The sequence below is a fragment of the Nuphar pumila genome, chromosome 5, assembly GCF_984573655.1.
Source record: "Nuphar pumila chromosome 5, dmNupPumi1.hap1.1, whole genome shotgun sequence".
Lineage (NCBI taxonomy): Eukaryota > Viridiplantae > Streptophyta > Magnoliopsida > Nymphaeales > Nymphaeaceae > Nuphar > Nuphar pumila.
The window spans coordinates 55740159-55760034 of record NC_143253.1 but is presented as its reverse complement, the minus strand read 5'-3'; the positions used below and the strand labels follow the sequence as shown (position 1 = coordinate 55760034).

Genomic DNA, 19876 nt, shown 5'->3' with positions numbered 1-19876 from the left:
AAGAAAGAATAGTCCACATCATCATGGTGAGAAGTATTTCTTTCAAAGCCTTTTTCATTTTCTAAAAATGACACGTTTTTTGAAACATATAATTTATCGTTCCTAGAATCGTAACATCGAAACCCTTTTTGAGTCTCCGAATACCCAAGAAAAACACAAGGAATAGCTTTAGGAGAAAGTTTATCATTCTTATTTGTAAGAACAAAACACTTACAACCAAAGACTCTTAATATGCTATAATCAGACTCTCTTTTATATAACACTTCAAAAGGGGAGATTTTACCTAAGTTCCTAGATGGTAGACGATTGATAAGGTAAACAGAGGCAAGAGCCGACTCAACCCAGAAGTTTTTTGGAATATTTTGAGATATGAGGAGAGTTCGGGTGGTTTCAATGATATGCCTATGTTTTCTTTCGGCCAATCCATTTTGTTGAGGGGTTTTAGGACATGACCTTTGATGAACAATACCATTATCCTCAAGGTACGTCTTGAATTCGTTGGAGAGATATTCTCCTTCGGAGTCTCTTCTAAATATCTTTAGGTTACAATTAAATTGATTCTTAACCATCCCATGAAACAATTTAAAACATGAAAAAACTTCATGCTTATGTCTAAGGAAATATATCCAAGAGTACCTAGAAAAATCATCTACAAAAATTACATAATAGGAGAACTCTCCTTTTGAAACAACCGGTGTCGGTCCCCAGACATCTAAATGAACAATTTCGAAAGGTTTAGAATTTAACATGGATCTTTGTTTAAAAGGCATACTTCTCATTTTTTCAAGAATACAATCATTACAGGAGAATATATTTTTACAAAGATTTTTAGCAAAATGTAAATAAGATAACTTGGTGATGTTGGGATGACCAAGTCTCTTGTGCCAAACATTTATATCCTTATGTCGGGCAACATTACAAAAAGAATTTTTTGGAACTTGAAGAGAGTCCATATAATATAAGTCTCCCTTTCTAGAGCCTTCTCCAATCAATTTCCCGGACCAACGATCCTATATTAAACATTTATCAGAAGAAAACTTAATATCACATCCATGGTCTGAGAGTTGAAAAACAGAGAAAAGGTCAAAGTTTAATTTTGGTATAAATCTAATTTTGGGAATGAAAAAATCTTGAGTTTCAAAATTATCAATACCTTTTATTTCGAGAGAAGTTCCATCCACAGTAGAAACGAAAGATGGAGAAATATTTTTCGAATAATCGGAAAGCGGATACATGTTTGGGGACATATGAAAAGACGCACCAAGTCCAAAAGCCAAGAAATTTTACCTGGAGGGGAGAAGGTAGACACAACAGCTCCGAAGGTAGCTCCCTTGAGGAGAGGTTGGAGAGCTTCCACTATTTGGTTTAGTGAAAGAGATTCATTTGAAGATGTCTCCTCTTTTTGTCGTTGAGCAGTGGTAGCCATGGCTAGTAATTTCTTCCATTTGGGACATATGGGTTTGATATGTCCCGATTCTTTACAAAAATGACAAACAATCTTGCTATAATCCTTTCTTCCTCCTTGTCCACTATTTCCTCCTTGATTTTGATTTTTAAAGTGAGGAGGACGATAGGTTCTTACATTATTTTCGGTCCTAGATACCGCATTGACTCCATCATTGTCTTCGGAGTTGGAGGGAACCACAAGCATATTTGGCCCTTGCTTACTTATACCCATACAGGTTTCTTTACCACTCAATTTAGTGAGAACATCCTCAAGAGAAGGAGTAAAAGATGACAAAAGAGAAAACCTTATTTGCTCAAATTCGGGCCTTAGCCCATTCAAAAAATTGAAGAATCGATCTTCTTCTAATTGTTTGTGTCGAAGTTCAATCGCCTCTCCACTCCATTTTGGTTCGAGCATAGCAAGCTCATCCCAAATAGAAGAAAGTTCGGCGAAATATTCCCTAATGGTCATTTCGCCTTGAAGAAGAGTTAGAGCCTTCTTTTGAAGATAATATTTATGGTATAAGTCCCTAGAAGTATACATTTTCTCAAGATACTCCCATGCTTGAGAAACTTTTTTGAATTTGATAATATTTGCATTGATTTTGGTCTCAACGGAGGAAAAAATCCAAGACAATATTTTGAAATCATTCATTTCCCATTCATCATGCTTTTTTCGAATATTCCTCAAGGGCTTTGGTTCTTTCCTCCCCTTAAAGGATCTTAATTTCACCTTTCTCCATTAAGGTGATTTTTGGTTCCGGTTCCGGGATTGTGCCTTTCACATAATCCCAAAGACCTTTTCCTTTTATGTGAGCCTCCATGTTTCTGGCCCAAACATGATAGTTGGATCCATTGGGTTTAAAACCAAAAGAGAAGTGAGACTCTTTTTCACCCGTTAGAGAGGAAAGATGAGAGGAGAGATAGGTACCGCAACAAGATTTTTAGATTTTACTTGTCGTGAGACCCTTCTAAAATAATGAAAGAAGAGATGCCTCCACTCCAATTTTCAAGAAGCTAAAGGCACATTTTTCGAGGCACTCGAAAAACGAAGAATCACACAATCTTGAACCTTTAACCAAACTCTGATACCATGTAAAGTTGTCTTCAATGAGACAATATGCATACAAGCGCTAAAACCTCACAAGAGATGTGTACAAAAAGGCACTCAAAGAACACTTGAACTAATTTGCACAAAGGCATGAAATACCACAATATATTAGAAAAGAGAAATGCTTGAGCTCTCATGCTTAAGAATACAAAGGGGGAACACCCCTATTTATACAATTGCAAAAGGGAACCACCTTGGGGCTCCCAAAGGAGTCATTCGGAGCCCCCCAAGGTGATGTCAAGTCACAAAAAGAAGAAAAATAAAAAAGTAGAAATAGAAAAAGAAAGGAAAGAATAAAGAATGAAAATACAAGCATATTCTAAGTGGAATATGCGTAAAACTGGAAATTACAGAATTACCTTTTTCAGGTATTATGATAAAAGTATATATATATATATAATGGGATTTTTGGGTTTACATTTTAATAGAGGGGTCCCTTCCATAGTTGAAACTCTTGAAGAATTAACAATGGAAGAAAATAGATTGAAAAAGTCATCCACTTCTAAAGATGAAGAATCTGTGCTTGCTATGTCAAAGCCCGAAAATCATACCAAGAGTTATAAATCACCTCATTTTTTAAGAAATGAGAATGGTAGAAATCCCAACAATTATGAAAAGAGAGGTGATCATGATTTTAAAAAGAGTGGAAAAATTATTTGTTATCATTATTATGAACCGGGACACATCAAACCTTTTTGTCCCAAAAGAAAGGAGGATCATAAAGAAGACAAAAGAGTGGCTTCGGTTGAAGGGAGTGAAATGGACGACTCCAAATGCATCGGCTCGCTCTCTTTAGCTCAACTAATGGAGACAGTACAACCTATGCTTAAAGCTCAAGCTACTTCTTATTCGGGAGCGGCCATATCTACAAGTGACAACCATGGTAAGACCTCTTGGATCCTTGACTCTGGTGCTTCATTTCATATGACCCCTAATGAGTCTATATTGACCGAATGCAAGTTTAATCCAAATGATTCTTGTGTTTCAACTGCCGATGACACATCTTTGAAAATTAAAAGTTTTGGTATTTATCAAAAAACACCTATCTTTCACATACCAAACATTAGAGTAGTACCAAAATTAAATTTAAATCTTTTATCGGTTTTTCAAATTGCGGATTTTGGTTACAAAATAGTTTTTTCATCTAATGATTGTCTAATACAGGATCTCCAGTCCGGGAAGCCGATTGGGCGAGGCCATAGAAGAGGAGATCTCTATGTCATGGACAATCTTGAATTACCAAAATAACTTTTTTGTAATTTTGTGGAAAAGAAAAATATAGAAATTTGGCACAAAAAACTAGGACACCCTAGTGTGACCAAATTACAATTGTTTTCATTTCTTTCAAATTGTAAAGAAAAAAATTGTGTATGTGAAGATTGCATTCTTGGCAAAATGAAGTCTTTACCTTTTGGACCAAGACACCTTATAACTAAGAATCCATTTGAATTAGTGCATTCGGATGTATGGGGACCGGCTCCGATCGTGTCCAAAGGAGGTGTTTCCTATTATGTTGTATTTGTAGACGATTATAGTAGACACTCTTGGATATTCTTTCTAAAACACAAATAAGAAGTATTTGATTATTTTAAAAAATTGCATAGTTATATAAAGAATCAATTTAAAATCAATATTCAGATCTTTTGAATTAATTTCGGGGGATAAGTTGTGTCAAAAGAGTTTGAAAATTATCTTGACCTAAATGAGATTGTTCATAAAAAATCGTGTTCATACACTTCTCAACAAAATGGACTTGCCGAAAGAAAGCACAAACACATTATTGAGACCACTAGAACACTTCTAGTATCTAGAAATGTTTCAAAAGATTTTTAGACTGAAGCCGCCCTTACGGCGACGCTCTATTTGATAAATAGAATGCCTTCAAAAAATATTGAAAATATCTCTCCTATTGAAAACTTTGTACAATGTATCCTGATTACAAAAGGTTGAGGGTCTTCGGGTGCAAGTGTTTTGTTCTTACCAACAAGAATGATAAACTCTCTCCTAAAATAATTCCTTGTGTGTTTTTAGGCTATGCCGAAAACCAAAAAGGATATAGGTGTTATGACATTGAAAGAAACAAATTGTATGTTTCTTGAAATGTTACATTCCTTGAAAATAAAAACGGTTTTAGCAAATAAAAAATCCATGAGAGTTGTGATTATTCGTTCCTCTTTGACCTAGTCAATGATAAGTGTGAAAATATTCATGAAAGTGAAGATATGCATGAGGCAAATAAGAATGTGAGAAGAAATCTTGATGATCTAGACCTATCTCACAATAATTTACAAACCTATGCTCGACGTACCGAAGGTCACCCACCATGTGCCCTAGAAAGATACTCTCAAAACCAAGAAGAAGATTCTTCTTGCCTTAATATGAGATAGACTATGATGAGACGTTCGCCCCAGTCGCTCGAATGACCACTGTTAGAACTCTTATTGCTATAGCATCAATTAGAAAATAGCCTATATTTTAAATGGATGTTAGAAATGCATTTTTAAATGGTAATCTGGATGAAGAAGTGTACATGGATCCTCCACCAGCCTTGACTTTAGCACATAAAAAAACTCTTCGGTTACGTAAGGCCTTATATGGCTTGAAACAAGCCTCCAAAGCTTGGTATGATAGGTTTAGTAATGTGATGACACAACTTCATTTTAAATCTTGTTTTACTGACACTGCATTGTTTATTAAGTTTTTTAATGCAGGAATGATGATTCTACTTCTTTACGTAAATGATATGATAATCACAGGAGATGATAAGTAGGGAGTTAACCATATCAAAGATGTGCTTAAAGCTAACTTTGATATGACAGATCTTGGTTTTTTACGATACTTTCTTGGAATAGAAGTTGCTTACTCACATCGTGGTTATTTTTTGTCACATACTAAATATGCAACGAAGATCATTGAAAGATCAGGACTCTCAGATGAAAAATTGGTCGATACTCCAGAAGTCATAAATGCCAAAATGAAGAAAGATGATGGAGAACCCTTGCAAGATCCAACACCCTACAGACAAATGATTGGGGCTTTGTCTTATCTTTCTATTACCCGTCTTGATATATCTTATGCTATTCATTCTGCTAGTCAATTTCAACATGCTCCCACTACAGTGCATATGAGCGTTGTAATGAGAATTGTTAGATATATTAAAAAATTTGTTAATCTTGGCTTGTTTTTATCCTCTTCCTCCTCACTAGAAGTCATTGCGTATTTTGATTCTGATTGGAGAGGGGATGTCAATGATAGACGCTCAACCACTGGTTTATGTGTATTTGTAGGTGACTCACTAATTTCATGGCGATGCAAAAAACAGCAGAAAGTGTCACTTTCCTCCACTGAAGCTGAGTATCATGCCATGACGACAACTACGTCTGAGTTAGTGTGGCTAAGACAACTTTTCGAAGAATTGGGGGTTCATATTGCAGAACCTTCAAGATTATGTTGTAACAACAAGAGCGCTGTATACATTGCAATCAATCATACATTTCATGAGAGGACGAAACACATTGATATGGATTGCCACTACGTTCGTGAAGAATTTCTGAGAAAGACCATCACATTTCTCTATGTTCCGTCTGAATATCAATTAGCAGACTTCTTCACCAAAGTGCTTCCGTCTCCAAGATTTCACTTCTTACTTAACAAACTCTCGATTGTTCCACCATGAGTTTGAGGGGGGGTGTTAATATATATATATATATATATATATATATATATATATATATATATATATATATATATATACAACAACAACAACTACGCCTTCATCCCAAAACAATTGGGGTCGGCGATATGAACCAAAAAAGAAAATCATTCTAGGTCTTCCACATGAATCCTTCTCCTCCAATCATTTCTATCCAATGCCACGTCCTCGGTGAGGTTCAAAGCATTCATATTCTTTCCTATCACCTCCATCCATGTCTTCCTAGGCCTACCCCGACCTCTTTTAACTAATATATTTTCCCATTTCTCCATCCTTCTAACTGGAGCATCATTAGGCCTTCGCCGAATATGTCCAAACCACCGTAAACGATTCTCTCTCATCTTATTTTCAATGGGTGCAACGCCTACCTTCTTACGTATCTCCTTGTTCCGAATCTTATCTTTTATTGTATTTCTACACATCCATCTCAGCATACGCATCTCAGCTACACTCATTTTTTGAATATGATGTCTCTTGGCAGCCCAACATTCTGTACCATATAGTAAAGCGGGCCTAATAGTCGTCTTATAAAACTTTCCCTTCAACCACAATGGCATTCTACGATCGCACAATACTTCAGTTGCACTTTTCCATTTCATCCACCCAACCTTTATCCTATGATTTACATCTCCATCAATTTCTCCATACTTTTGAATGATAGATCCTAAATATTTGAAACAATCATCCACAGGTATTTCTTGCTCACCAAGCTTCACTACACTCCCATCACTACTTCGTTGCTTACTAAACCGACATTCCATGTATTCTGTCTTAATCTTACTCAACTTAAAACCTCTTGCTTCCAATGTTTGTCTCCATAATTCTAACTTAGCATTAACCCCAGCTCTAGACTCATCAATCAAAACAATATCATCAGCAAACAACATACACCACGACACATTTTCTTGAATTGATCTCGTAAGCTCATCCATCACTATAGCAAATAGAAAAGGGCTTAAAGCAGATCCTTGATGTAACCCAACCGTTATAGGAAAATTGCTTGTCACCCCTCCACAAGTGCGGACATTGGTTACTACTCCTTCATACATATCCTTAATTATACTAATGTACTTGAGAGAAACACCTTTCTTCATCATTGTCCACCAGAGAACTATATATATATATATATATTGTAACTGAAATACCCAACAAGGGTATTTCAATCTTTTCACTATAATAGGTGTCAGCCCATTAGGGTTTGACAACCCTTTTTCACCTTTTTATTTTTTGTTTTTTATAATTTTTTGTTTTTGACTATTGGGCCAGCTCTAATATAGCTGTTGGAGCTGCTCCCAGCCGTCATAATTATGACCGTTGGGAGCAACCCAACATCCATATTGGCTGCCCCCTTTAGCCTCTTGTATTATAAATAGGCCTCATGGCCTTGTATTATTTCATCACTTTTTCAAGAGAGTTTTGTATGCAATATACTTTCTCATTTGACCCTTGTGTGGGTGGTGTGATTATTCAATCAAGTGTTCCCACTTGATTGAGGTGTGTGTGCTTGCATATTCATCGGATTCGATCTACTTCATTACATATTTATGTTTCGCAAGCCCAGTGGTCCGCAACTTCATGATTTGAGGGGGTTGTACAGTTGACTGGTGATCTATGTCACATGGACACTCCATTTTGCCTTTCGTACCCGTGTCGACACGCATGTCCCCGTGTCGACACACATCGACACCTGGACACACCATTTTACCCTCCGTACATACAAGTTTGTATTCAATTTATAATTTATAATTATATTTTCAGTTTATAACCTTATATTTTAGATATAGCATATATATTTAGATTATATTCAGTTTATTTTGAATTTATTTTGAATTTATTTTGTATTTATGTGATATATATATATAGCCGTGTCCCCATCCCCACATTTTTTGGAATTGCCATGTTGTACCCTATGTACCCATACTCGCACCTGCACACGAACCCGTATGCATACCCAGGTGACAGCTGGTGATGAATCATGGGAAAATTGAAGATCAGCTTATGTACCAGACTAAGCTATATCCAAAGCACCACAACTGAACTGGATTGTCTGTGGTGGCTAACGAACTCAAACTGGGTCAGTCAAGCCCCGGTCTAGTAGTCAGTATGCTTTGAAGTTTCGTATCAGTTAGGTCATACCCTGAGTTCATGTACTGCTGAATTGCATTGGGTTGCAAGTGTTATTGGTAGTATTTTGGACAATGCTATTTACACAGGTGTCATATTAATGCTGTCTTCCAGTTTTGACAATTAATTGTCAAGTCTCTGTTTACTTCTTTCTATTTTGATCTCCCTAGTCTGCTTTGCTTCATCGCTTGAAGATATTATTGATCTTTCTAGTTAAATCTGCATATACAAAGAAGACTGGCAAAGCCACTGAAGATCCATTGATGCTTATTTGCTTCTACTTACAGTTGGGACGTGTACAAAAGAGATTAGCTGACAGGAAGATTAAAATAGAGGTGACTGATGCGGCTGTCCAACTGTTGGGGAGCCTTGGCTACGATCCCAACTATGGGGCGAGACCTGTCAAGCGCGTGATCCAACAGCATGTTGAGAACGAGTTGGCCAAGGGCATACTGAGGGGGGACTTCAAGGACGAGGACAGGGTGTTGATTGATACAGAAGTCACTGCCTTCTCCAACGGCCAACTGCCACAACAGAAGCTGGTATTCAGGAAACTGGAAGCGGATGCTGAGTCTTCTGCAGTTGATGACCAGAAAGCTCTATCTAAAAGCATTTGAGAGTTTGTTTCTCAAGTGCATCTCAAATCTCTTTCCCTGTAAGCAAATTTGGATGTTCCAAGTTGTATTTTAACATAGATGTCAATGCAATATGTTTATGGGGTCCTTTACAGTATGGTTGTATGCCTGCCTCATTTACGAGCAGGAGTTTAGGAAAAGGAGATTCATCCTTGGAAATGCAACAGAGAGGATGATGAGATGGTGTAGTAGACAATTGAAATTCTACTGGAAATGAGCACCACTAAAAATGCTATTTTGGACATAGTGGACCTTTTGTTTGTTAAAATAAATAGATAAATAAATAATGGCAACAGTACATAACAAAAAAAGGTTTGTGTTTGTAAAACAGGTGCTCCACTCTATTTGCAATGCTAATATATATATATATATATATATATATATATATATATATATATATATATATGGAGAGAGAGAGAGAGAGAGCTGAGCAATCCTTAGATGTGCAACTCAAGCGGAATCATGCTGGCCGTACATCACCGTGAGTGGACAGCCAGCACGTGAAAACAGCACAAAAAATACTGAAAATGTGTTTTTTGTGCTTTTTGCCTTTAGTGGCGGTTGAAACCGTCCCTAATGCCCTCTAAGGAATGCTCCCGTCATTTTAACAAAGCCTTTTTCGCAGCGGTTTCGACTGCACTAAAGGTCCCAGCGGAACTGGGACCTTCTTCAGAACTGCGGCTAAAAGGTGTTTGCGTGAGTTTTTTATGCTATTTCAGCATTTTTTTGCCGGAAAATGCTGAGCGTATCACTCTCGCAATGGATGCTTAGCAAAACTGCACAGGGAGTTGCGCACCTATGGAATGCCCAGCTCTCTCTCTCTCTCTCTCTCTCTCTCTCTCTCTCTATATATATATATATATATATATATATATATATATATATATATATATATATTTCTTCCTATGCCCTTTCACTAGCAAATCCGACCTCACAAATGTGTTCAACATGATTCATTTACTAAGGAATTGAGTGTTAGGTCGTATTTTTTGACAAAAAATGATTTTATGAGCTTTGAAATTTATGCAAATTATACATTGTTGATTTTTGAAGCCCTACAGAACCTGCTCACACATCGTAATTTGGTGATCCAAGAGTTGGTTCTTACTAAAAAAACCATCACATTTATGAGGTTAGATTCAAATAAAGAACTGAGAAAATGAAAAATTGAAAAATTAATGGCATCCACACCATGTGAACTGTAGGAGGAACCAAACACACATACTCTCTCTCTCTCTCTCTCTCTCTCTCTCTCTCTCTATATATATATATATATATATATATATATATGAGATACCCGCCCATATGGCTGCGTCCTATAAGATAACTTAAATGGTAAAAATATGTAAATCATATACATTTATCAAGATTGAAAGAAAATTTAATGGGAATTATACATATTGATAAATTTAAAAAATTATAAAATATTTTCATTTGATGACCATTAAAAAGAGGGAGAAAGATGTTGTAGAGGGAGAGAAAGTAGTTACAAATAGTAATTAATTTTTGAAAAATTACAATGTGACATTAAGTAACACTTCCTTTTTTATGAAAACCCTATACAATTGCCTATACAAAATTTTAATTTCATTTTCAACTCACATGGCAAAAATGTTAATTAATAAAAAGTTATAAAGCATTCAAATTTTTGCACCTGATGCCTTTGCTTCTGCTTTTATATATATATATATATATATATATAAAGGTACTAAACAAAGATGAAAAACACTGGCAATTAACTTCAATAACGGAAAAGCAGCTTGGCCCTCTGTAGATAGGTGATAAAGTTAGGTAGCTTATTGGGAGTTACTTGAGGACAGATTGATCCTTGACCATTCAGGTGCAGCCTAAGCTCCACTTCTTTCCCCTAAGGCACGTACACGCATTGCAGCTCGTTTTGTTGTTGCATTTTGCATCTCATCAAGAGGCAATAGTCGATGTGAGCTAGGGGTGTCAACCGGTTGGGTTTAGCTGGACGTGACCCGTACCAAACCCTATCGAGTCCGGGTATGATAATAAATTAGAAGACCCGATTAAGACCCAGATCCGGACCCAAAGGTCTGATTAATACATGGAGCCGGGTGTAGTTTGTGAAATTTTATACCAGACCCAGGCCTGACCCGAGTTCCCATTAAGACCCATAAATTTTCAATATAAAAATGATAAAAAATATTATTTTACCGGGTATAACCCAGGTCTAATTCATGTAGTTCTTATTGGGTCCAGGTATGGTTTTTCTTATGGTGGGTCCAATTAAACCCAGGTCCGGACCTGATACCATACCCAAAAATAGGGGCTAGGTCTGGTTTCACCTGGGTTCGAACCAAACCCGACCCGCTGACACCCCACCCCTCATGTGAGCCCACAAATGTTGTGCGCCAAAGGGAGGAAAGCCTCGGGTGAGACTCCACGACCACCCTGCCTTACGTGGCCCACCTCTGAAAGCTACTGAACATTGATATATATATATATATATATATATATATATATATATATATATATATATATATATATATATATATATATATATATATATATTAATTGCAACTAAATGGCGAGGTATAAAAAGTAGTACTAAATGTGCTAAGAGAGTTGATCTTTTTTTCTTTGATAATCCAAGGGAAACAAATCCCATCACCGACCGTACATTGGCAAACCTCTGGTTAGTTAAACCCTTGAGGTCTCTCCTGCACGCAGGGGGAGTATACCCATCTTCGACCTTGCAGCAAGGGAGGCCATCTGTAAGTTTTGAACTTGTGACGTCCCATCAACTTGGTGACTGACATTCACAATTCACACCTTCCAGATAAGTGGAGCCCTTGTGCGGCGCTAAGAGAGGGCACTAAGAGAGTTTGTCTTATTTCAATCCATTTTGATTAATTTTAGATTTTCGTAACAAACATTTAAGACTATCTCCAACTAACTGCACTACATAATTTGAGGTGTTTTCTGTTATTTTCATTTGGATAGAGAAAGCTGGGGTTAGGCAGACACTTACCAGTTATACAATCATACCATTTGGGATTCGAACTGCAATGTCCCAACACAAGGTGACGTGCACTAACTGCTCCTGCCAGACAAGCGGAGCCCCGATTGGCAGATGTTTTCTGTTATTACAGGAGTAAAAAGAGCATCATAAAAGGCATCATGAAACACTTTGATGTTCATGCATACCAAACCTTCCAACAATAAGATGCCGAAGTTCATGACCTGGGTGATGTTTCACATTTTGCTCCATCGAGCTCCAGGCAAAGTTGTCTAAGCAATGACTATCAACCATAATTGAAAGTTGAAAACGTTAATAGATACCATTTAGTCTAGTCCTGATGCTAATACAATTACTTTAATGTCCAAGCATCATTGGTATGAAGAGTGAATGGTAGCTGCTTAATTCATACATGCTTGATGAAAACACACTCATGCTGACCATTTTTTTTGTGTAAAAACACATTTTTTTAAACAAAAATGCCTTCGGTGCTTTTGAAGCGATGCTAAAAACAAGCATTTTAATGCCCGCGGTGCCCCGCTGAGGTATTTAGCGATGTTTTGAAGCGTTGCTAAAGGTCCCAGCAGATTTGGGACCCTTAGCTGTGCTCCAAAAGCGCTGATAAATGCATATTTTAGCTGTTTTGTGCACTGAGCATCCATCATGCCCATGCGATGGACCCTCAGTGTGCATGCATTTTGTTTAAGCAGCTACCTCTTTTCCTTGGTGTGAATATGACCATCACTAACCAACCAAGATCATGAGGACCACTTCAGACATACTCTGCTGATATCTCTATGCAAACAGATCCATACACAAGCTTCAGGTTTAACATAGTAGTGGGAAGATCTGAAGCATTTCCAATGGAAGACCTGGAATTATACTATTATCAGTTTGTTCGCATGCCAGATTTGGACTCCTATGAGTTCTTGCAAACAGATCCATGCACAAGCTTCATGTTTAGCATAGTAGTGGGAAGATCTGAAGCATTTTCAATGGATGACCTGGAATTAGACGATTATCAGTTCGGTCGCATGCCAGATTCGGACTCCAATGAGCTCTTCGGGCAACTCACACTGGAAAATGGCATTCATAGAAACATGAGCATAAGAGTATGGGAAGAATGACCAAAATCTTGTGGAAGCAGCGACAGATTATATTGGAACCATAGCAATTAAAAGGAAATGAATTGTCATTTTGGCAATGGGGTCAGAGTAAATGGTGGTTCGGATGGTTTGCACTGCAAGTAGTTTTCGAGAGAAACCTGAGCAAGAGTTAACATCGGGCTATGTCACATGGGTGCGGGTGCGGCAAAAAAAAAAAAAAAAAAAAAAAAAAAAATATATATATATATATATATATATATATATATATATATATATATATATATATATATAATTTGTGCAGGGGAGGGGTCGAGCCCCCTCCCTGCACCCTCTTTGTGCATAGGAGGGTTGAGCTGATGAGTTGTGGAGCCTGATTCATCCCTTGCAGAAAGGGAGGTCCAAGGGCTCCCCCCGGTGCGGGTCCCACTGCACGATCAGTGGGTGAGGGTTCGGGGGGGGTGCCCCCCAGAAGATTTTTTTTTAATAAAAAATTGGACACAAATGACCCTGGGTGTGGTCAACGCACCCAGGGTCGGGTTGACCACACCGGGTGCTGCACCCGCATCAACACGGGTGCAGCACCCAGTTTGCCGAGTCCCTGTGACATAGACATCGGGTCAGGTACCCGACGGGTAGTCAGGTACCTGACCAGAGATGGGTCAATTTTTGGCTGCCAAAGCAGACTGAAGCCTGATAAGGTGCCCAACCCAGCATGAGTAGTAAATGGGCCAGGTCTAGCTACCGATAAAAGCTCATCCAATGGAGCCAGTGCCAGCCTGCCAGATTTAATATGGTTTGAAGAACCAGCCTACTTCAAACCTAGCCTGAAAAGACCTGGGCCCAGCCCAAACCTGGCAAGAGCCGGGTCAATCTTTCAGCAGGTCGACTGGTCAAGCTTGTTGAGCCAGTCGGCCCATTGTTCATCCCTAAACCTGAGGGAGCGGCTTAGTGAACAACTCTTTAAACTTCCCAATCCCCAACATCGCCAAGGCAATAAGAAACACAAGAAGTTAATTTCAGCATAGCAGTTTATCGTTTATGATATTTTTGGGTAAAGTTCTTTTTCTTGTCCTGAGTTTATCTACAATAGGTTAATCTGGTTCACCTTACTCTCAAACTAGGACATTCGTGATATTGGCTGATTCACTCTCTCTCTCTCGCACACACACACACACACACAGCAATAATTAGGAAATAAATTTCTATATAAGCAAGTTTTTGCTTCAAATGTTAAGTTATGCAGAAAATGGATAAAAAATTGTAGTTATTTCATGAAACAGTGATGCTCACATAATATCAACAGCAATCCACATAGGCAATAAATTTAATCCAGAGATCACTTACATATAAAAGGGAAAAATTGTCACCATTTATAAGAAATGTTGGGAGCAAAGTGGAGAGACGCACAATTGGGATCGTAGAACACCAGAGTTGACCAACATCACATAAGGCACAATTAGGCTCTGCTTGGAAGGCGAAAGCAAGGGATGCATTTATAGACTCCACAAATGAGGTAGAAATTCTGGATGTACTGCATCTTACTACATTTGTTTGAGAGCCCTTTGAAGCCTTGTGCCCCTTTACCAAATCCGTCTGCAAAGAAGGACCACCCTCAAAAAATGCTTGCAAATTGACATGCAGTGGTAGTTCATGGCACCGTTGGAGGGAAGTTGGGATACTGAAAGCACTGTCGAAGGATGGCATCGGCATGGGAGTCTATAACTACCACCTCCCAGGGAAGGCAGTCGATTTTAGGATTTGGATTCAACAGATTCCATGGGAAACCTCCTTAATGCCTTTTTTTCCAGTCTCCCAATTGCTTTTTAACACTGGGGATTCAACATCTCCACTCCGGCAACCTCCGGCTGTCCTCTCCCAAATAGAGATTTATTCCAAGCCTCAAAGATTCGGTTTAATCCAGCATATCATTGTTTCTTTATTTCTTAAAAGGAGTCATTAGTCTTAGGAGAAATTATCGCCACTGTTAAAAAAGAATAAAAGAAAAAAACAAAATTACATTCTTCTAAATCATTATCATTAAGCACTTGAATTGTAAAAAGGTAAAGTATCCAATATCATATTTAAGATGGACAAACAAATCCAGGTATAATCGCATATGTTAACCGGTAAGAGAAATACAGTTTATAAAGTGCTCATAGATACCATTTGATTCCATGGCATTGCTGTGGACTATTTCTAAATTGTTTAATGAAAGAATTTTAAGTCTCAAAAGTATGTTTCTCATTGGCCATTGCAAGATAAAGAGGGATTGATGGAAGCAGCATCTGCCACTGAAATTTGCAATCTCCTTTCCTGCATTACCAGGCAGTAAGCATCCTATTTTGCTTGCAAGAGTAGGAGTTCCCTTAGTAGAAAACAAGAGGTTGGATCTCCTCAAATTCCACACTGTCGGAAAATTTCGCAGTATGAACTATTATTTCCACCACTTATTGCAGATTTGCCTGGCCATAACATTGATAGGGAAGATGATAACTTCTAAGTTTAGATCCCTCTAGAGTATTGATTTGTGTTGAAGCTTTGTTTAATTTTTAGTCTTTTCATAGCAATTTGTTTCCTAGTAGTGTAGAATTTAAGTGTTGCATTCTGATATTAGAATAATTTCATTAAACATGAAGCATGTTATCTGTGAATTTTCCTATTAGCTTATAGAAAGTTTCTTTTCCTTCAAATATTTGATGCCTTTAGCCAAGGGATGAGAGTTAGCTGATCTATCTGAATCAAACCTACATCCGTCAACATGGTACCAAAGGCATGTAATTGGCTGATTCAAGGGCACAGGAACCCATTTATTGAAGCAAGCCACATGTTTGCATGTATCTTACAGTGACTGTTGTCCAGAAAAAGCAAAGAGGTAGTCATCAAGTAGATGTTGATAACAGATGTGTCTCCAGAGACTGGTTTGACAGTTATTGAATGCCAGAATTCTAAGAACATAAAACAAGAAAGGATTCTACAAGCTCTTACAATGAAGAACTATTTAAACTATGGTATGGTTCATCAGGTTTCTCTGAAGCCTGTGATGGAGCTGACATCAAACTAGCTCCCGGTCTATCAGAATTAGTAGAAGGGATACTAATGTTAAAATACCATGAAATGCCCTCACTAATAGAAGAGTGAGCTCAGAAAAAAATGTGTTTAGATCACTTGCAGACTAAATTGAATGTGATTTCAAGGATACTGAATCTATCTCTAAGTTTCTTGTAGAACAAAAGATTTGTGAGATTAGATGGAAGGTACCTCCATTAACATGGACAACAATATTTGAGCAGTTAATATCTTCAAAAAGAATAAAAAAGGAGCAATACATGGAGTTTAATACTAAGAGGTATAGACCCCAGGGACTAATCAGTTTAGAGACAGAATTTCACAAACAAAAGCGATGGAGTTACTACCAATTTAATGAAGTGCTCCTTAGAGAAGAATGATTGAGTCAACTTACAAATGACATCTTTAGTAGATGAAGATTATACCTTGCAATGCTAAAGCTGAATGAGGTCTAGAATGCACGATTGTAAAAAAAAAGCACAGAAGATCAAGATAAAGCCAATATATATATATATATATATATATATATATATATATATATATATATATATATATATATATATATATATATATATATATATATATATATATATATATAGAGAGAGAGAGAGAGAGAGAGAGAGAGAGAGATTTATATATTATATCTTTAAATGGAGAACATGGCCCGCGGAATGCCAGGTTGCATCGATCTTTGGTGACCTAACTCTGAACACTACTGCTACCCCCTCCTGCTGCCCATTTTTCAAGCTCTTAACATGAAGTGGAGGGGTTCTGAATCCAACCCATGAAATCTCCGTTCATTGAACTAGCTATTCTGTGCCATTTGTAAGGAAACCTCACTAAATTGTATTTATAACAACAGTGCGACTACAAGGAGAAAATTTAATAGTTAGAATATGGATTCTTCCTGATAAACTGTTTCATCGAGTCCTCTGGTAAGTGTTGAAGCATCAAAGCTCTTGTTTTCCCATCAGGATGAAGTCCATGGCTCCGCATTTTCATATATAGCTTCTTTGCCGATGTGATCTTCCCTCGAGAGCAGAAGGCTTGAATAAGTACATTGTAGAGAGATGCATTTAGAGCCACATGCTGGAAAAGGTACAAAAGAAGAAAATTGACAAATATAAGACTTTTGAAAAGTAAAAAGATTAAACTACAAGATCACTCACAGATCTGAAATTATAAAAGAGTCCCCCGAAAAAATTATAATCTCTACCCTTAATTCAAGAGATTCAATATGCAATCAATGAGGACCATATATCAGATCTGAACCAGAAGCTGTAAGTATCCACTCTCGGAATTGAAAACTTACATCCAGAATATTCTCCACTTCAGTCCATAAGGATCCTGCTATGAAAGCTCTTATCAATGACAAATAAGTGAATGTGTCGGGCATGCACTTTATGTGTATCATATGTTGATACACTTGCAAAGCAATTTCTGGCTTTCTTGCAGCTTCACAAGCACCAATGGCATGATTATATGATAAAGTTGATGGTTCCATTCCAAGAGTTTCCATCTGCCACAATAACTGCAAAGATTTTTCCCAGAGCCCAAGTTTTTGGCATGCCATCAATGCCATATTATAGAGGTGAGAGTTCACCTCAGAAGCATTATCCTTTCTTAAGCTCTCAAAAAGACAAAGAGCATCAGCATATCGTTTAACTTGATATAAAGCAGTAAGCAATGCATTCCAAGTGTATGTGTCATCCTTCTGAGCAGAAGATTTCATGTGTGCATAGATTCTAAAAGCAAGATCAACTTCCCCAGCTTTACCGAGACAATTGATCACAGCATTATATGTGATAGAATTTGGTTTGATGCCACTGTCTAACATTTGGTTGAAAAATTGCAGAGCTAACTTCCACTTCCCATCTTTTGCACAAGAACTGATAATACCCTTCAAGACATCTTCTTTTAGTTCCCATCCATTCTGAATCATTTCAAAAGCAGCATCTAATGCCAACTCAGTTTGATCACATTGAACGAATGCGCTGACTAACAAACCATAAGTAACCATGGTTTCTTTGCAACCGTCTTGTTTTAGTCTCCTCCACAGTTGCTCCACTTTATCCCAATCCTTCATTTTCCCGCACACAGTTATCATCGTGTTGTAGAGAATTATATCGCAACCTTGCTTCAGCTTCCCTTCCCTCTCGAGTTCTTCAAACATTTCCAAAGCCGATGCGCAACCTCGTTCGGATGCAACTGCTTTGAGAATCAAGCTATACGTATGTCCGCTTGTCATTTCCTTCTTCCTCATCCTCTCAAACACTCTCAAGGCATCATCAAAAAATCCGTTTCTCAATAAACAAGATATCAGAGAGTTACACGCATGAATATTAGGCTGAAGGTCAGACATCTCCATCGATGTATACAATTCCAACAAGCTTCTCACCTTGTTCGATCGACTAAGACTCAATATCCTCTTGGACAGTATCCCCTCGCCCCTTTCCTCTAGAAAGTGAAATTTTCTCCCAATATACCTCTTGTCATCATTTGCAATCGCAAAAGCGTTATAATGACTCTCCCTAAGATCGTTACTGTTTCCATCGTGATTTGAGCTACTTCGTATTGATGGTAACTCCTCTCTACCTCCACTACTCACATTGAATTCTTCATCTTTTTCTTCAAAAGCAAGTTCAGACTCAGCAAAACCCACAACTTGCATTGGACTGCTCCTCTTTTCTTGGGTACTTCTATAAGTTCCTTCTAGATTTAGCTCACTGCTTCTTCTCCAATCAGGACCCCATAATATGGAAAAAAAGGTGCGCCCATTCTTCAAGAATTTTGCATTTTGAATGCCCAAATGACCACCTTCAATGAAACTGAAACCCAGGTTGGAAGCTTTTAGAGCGCTTACGCTTCCTTGTTTTCTAGAGGGTTTATGCGCACGAAACCCATCTACGCCAGAGCTAATCAGAGCCCAGGTTCTTAATGTGTCTACCATCTCCAAACGAGACAAAGAAGGAAACAATCGGAATTCAACTTTCTACTAAGAAAGCTCATTACAGGCGAAGGAAAGGACTAACCTGAGATGGGTGTTCCCATTTCTTGGCTTTCTTGCACCTCTGAGGCGAAACCTCTAACTCTGGTCAGTAAGGACAAAAACCCATCTCCAGGAAAGAGAGACATGATTTCTTCTTCTCTGTTTGGAAGGAGGTACTCCACTCGGAGGTAGGGGTGTCAACGGATCGGGTTTGAACCAAACCCGACCCGTACCAAACCCTATAGGGTCAGGGTCTCAACCCTTAGTTGTAGATCCGACAGAAAATCGGGTCGGGTCAGCTAAAGTCCGATAATAAATGGATCCAAATTTGGTATGAAAAAGTAAAGATAATCAGACCATTATATCGGTTATTAATCAAGTTTGGTTTATTGCTCAAAGGATCATATCAAATCCAGATCTAGTATCACTTAAAGATCCGATCGATCCTTATTATTTACTTAAACTTTAAAATACTATTTTAATGCAACATTCAACATGTTCCCTTGCGACTTACATTGTAAATTTGCGCTTAGAGTCTGTTTTGCTTTTGTTGAGTCTGATGTAAGCTGCTCAGTTCAGGTGAATCAATACCTCAAAGAGGGCAACCCGTATGCTTGAAATGTAATAGCCCTCGAGCAAAATTATGAATGAATTAAATGCATTAAGCTTTCTTTTGTTCACTCTCATTGTGATTGCTTCTT

The 19876-nt window shown here is 37.8% G+C and overlaps 2 protein-coding genes across 2 annotated transcripts in view; one reads left to right on the top strand and one right to left on the bottom strand.

Moving 5' to 3' along the window:
- CLPB3 (casein lytic proteinase B3) overlaps window positions 1–9272 on the top strand; it is a 36392-nt gene extending 27120 nt beyond the window's left edge. Inside the window, exon 10 of the mRNA XM_090006166.1 lies at window positions 8681–9272. Within this exon, the coding sequence (XP_089862292.1) occupies window positions 8681–9010 (330 nt within the window). The 3' untranslated portion in view covers window positions 9011–9272. The remainder of the gene's footprint in view (window positions 1–8680) is intronic.
- A 7524-nt stretch (window positions 9273–16796) lies between these two features.
- Window positions 16797–19321, bottom strand: EMB2076 (Pentatricopeptide repeat (PPR) superfamily protein). Its single transcript, XM_090007444.1, has 2 exons — window positions 17499–19321; window positions 16797–17275 (listed from the first exon to the last, which is right to left on the bottom strand). The coding sequence occupies exons 1-2, from the start codon at window positions 19134–19136 to the stop codon at window positions 17069–17071; spliced, it is 1845 nt and encodes a 614-aa protein (XP_089863570.1). The 5' UTR covers window positions 19137–19321; the 3' UTR covers window positions 16797–17068.
- Window positions 19322–19876: the final 555 nt, after the last annotated feature.

Coding starts and splice junctions, on each gene's coding strand:
- EMB2076 (XM_090007444.1), bottom strand. CDS start 19,136: ATGGTAGACACATTAAGAACCTGGGCTCTGATTAGCTCTGGCGTAGAT. Junction 17,276..17,498: donor AAGTGGAGAATATTCTGGAT/GTAAGTTTTCAA, acceptor TACCTTTTCCAG/CATGTGGCTCTAAATGCATC.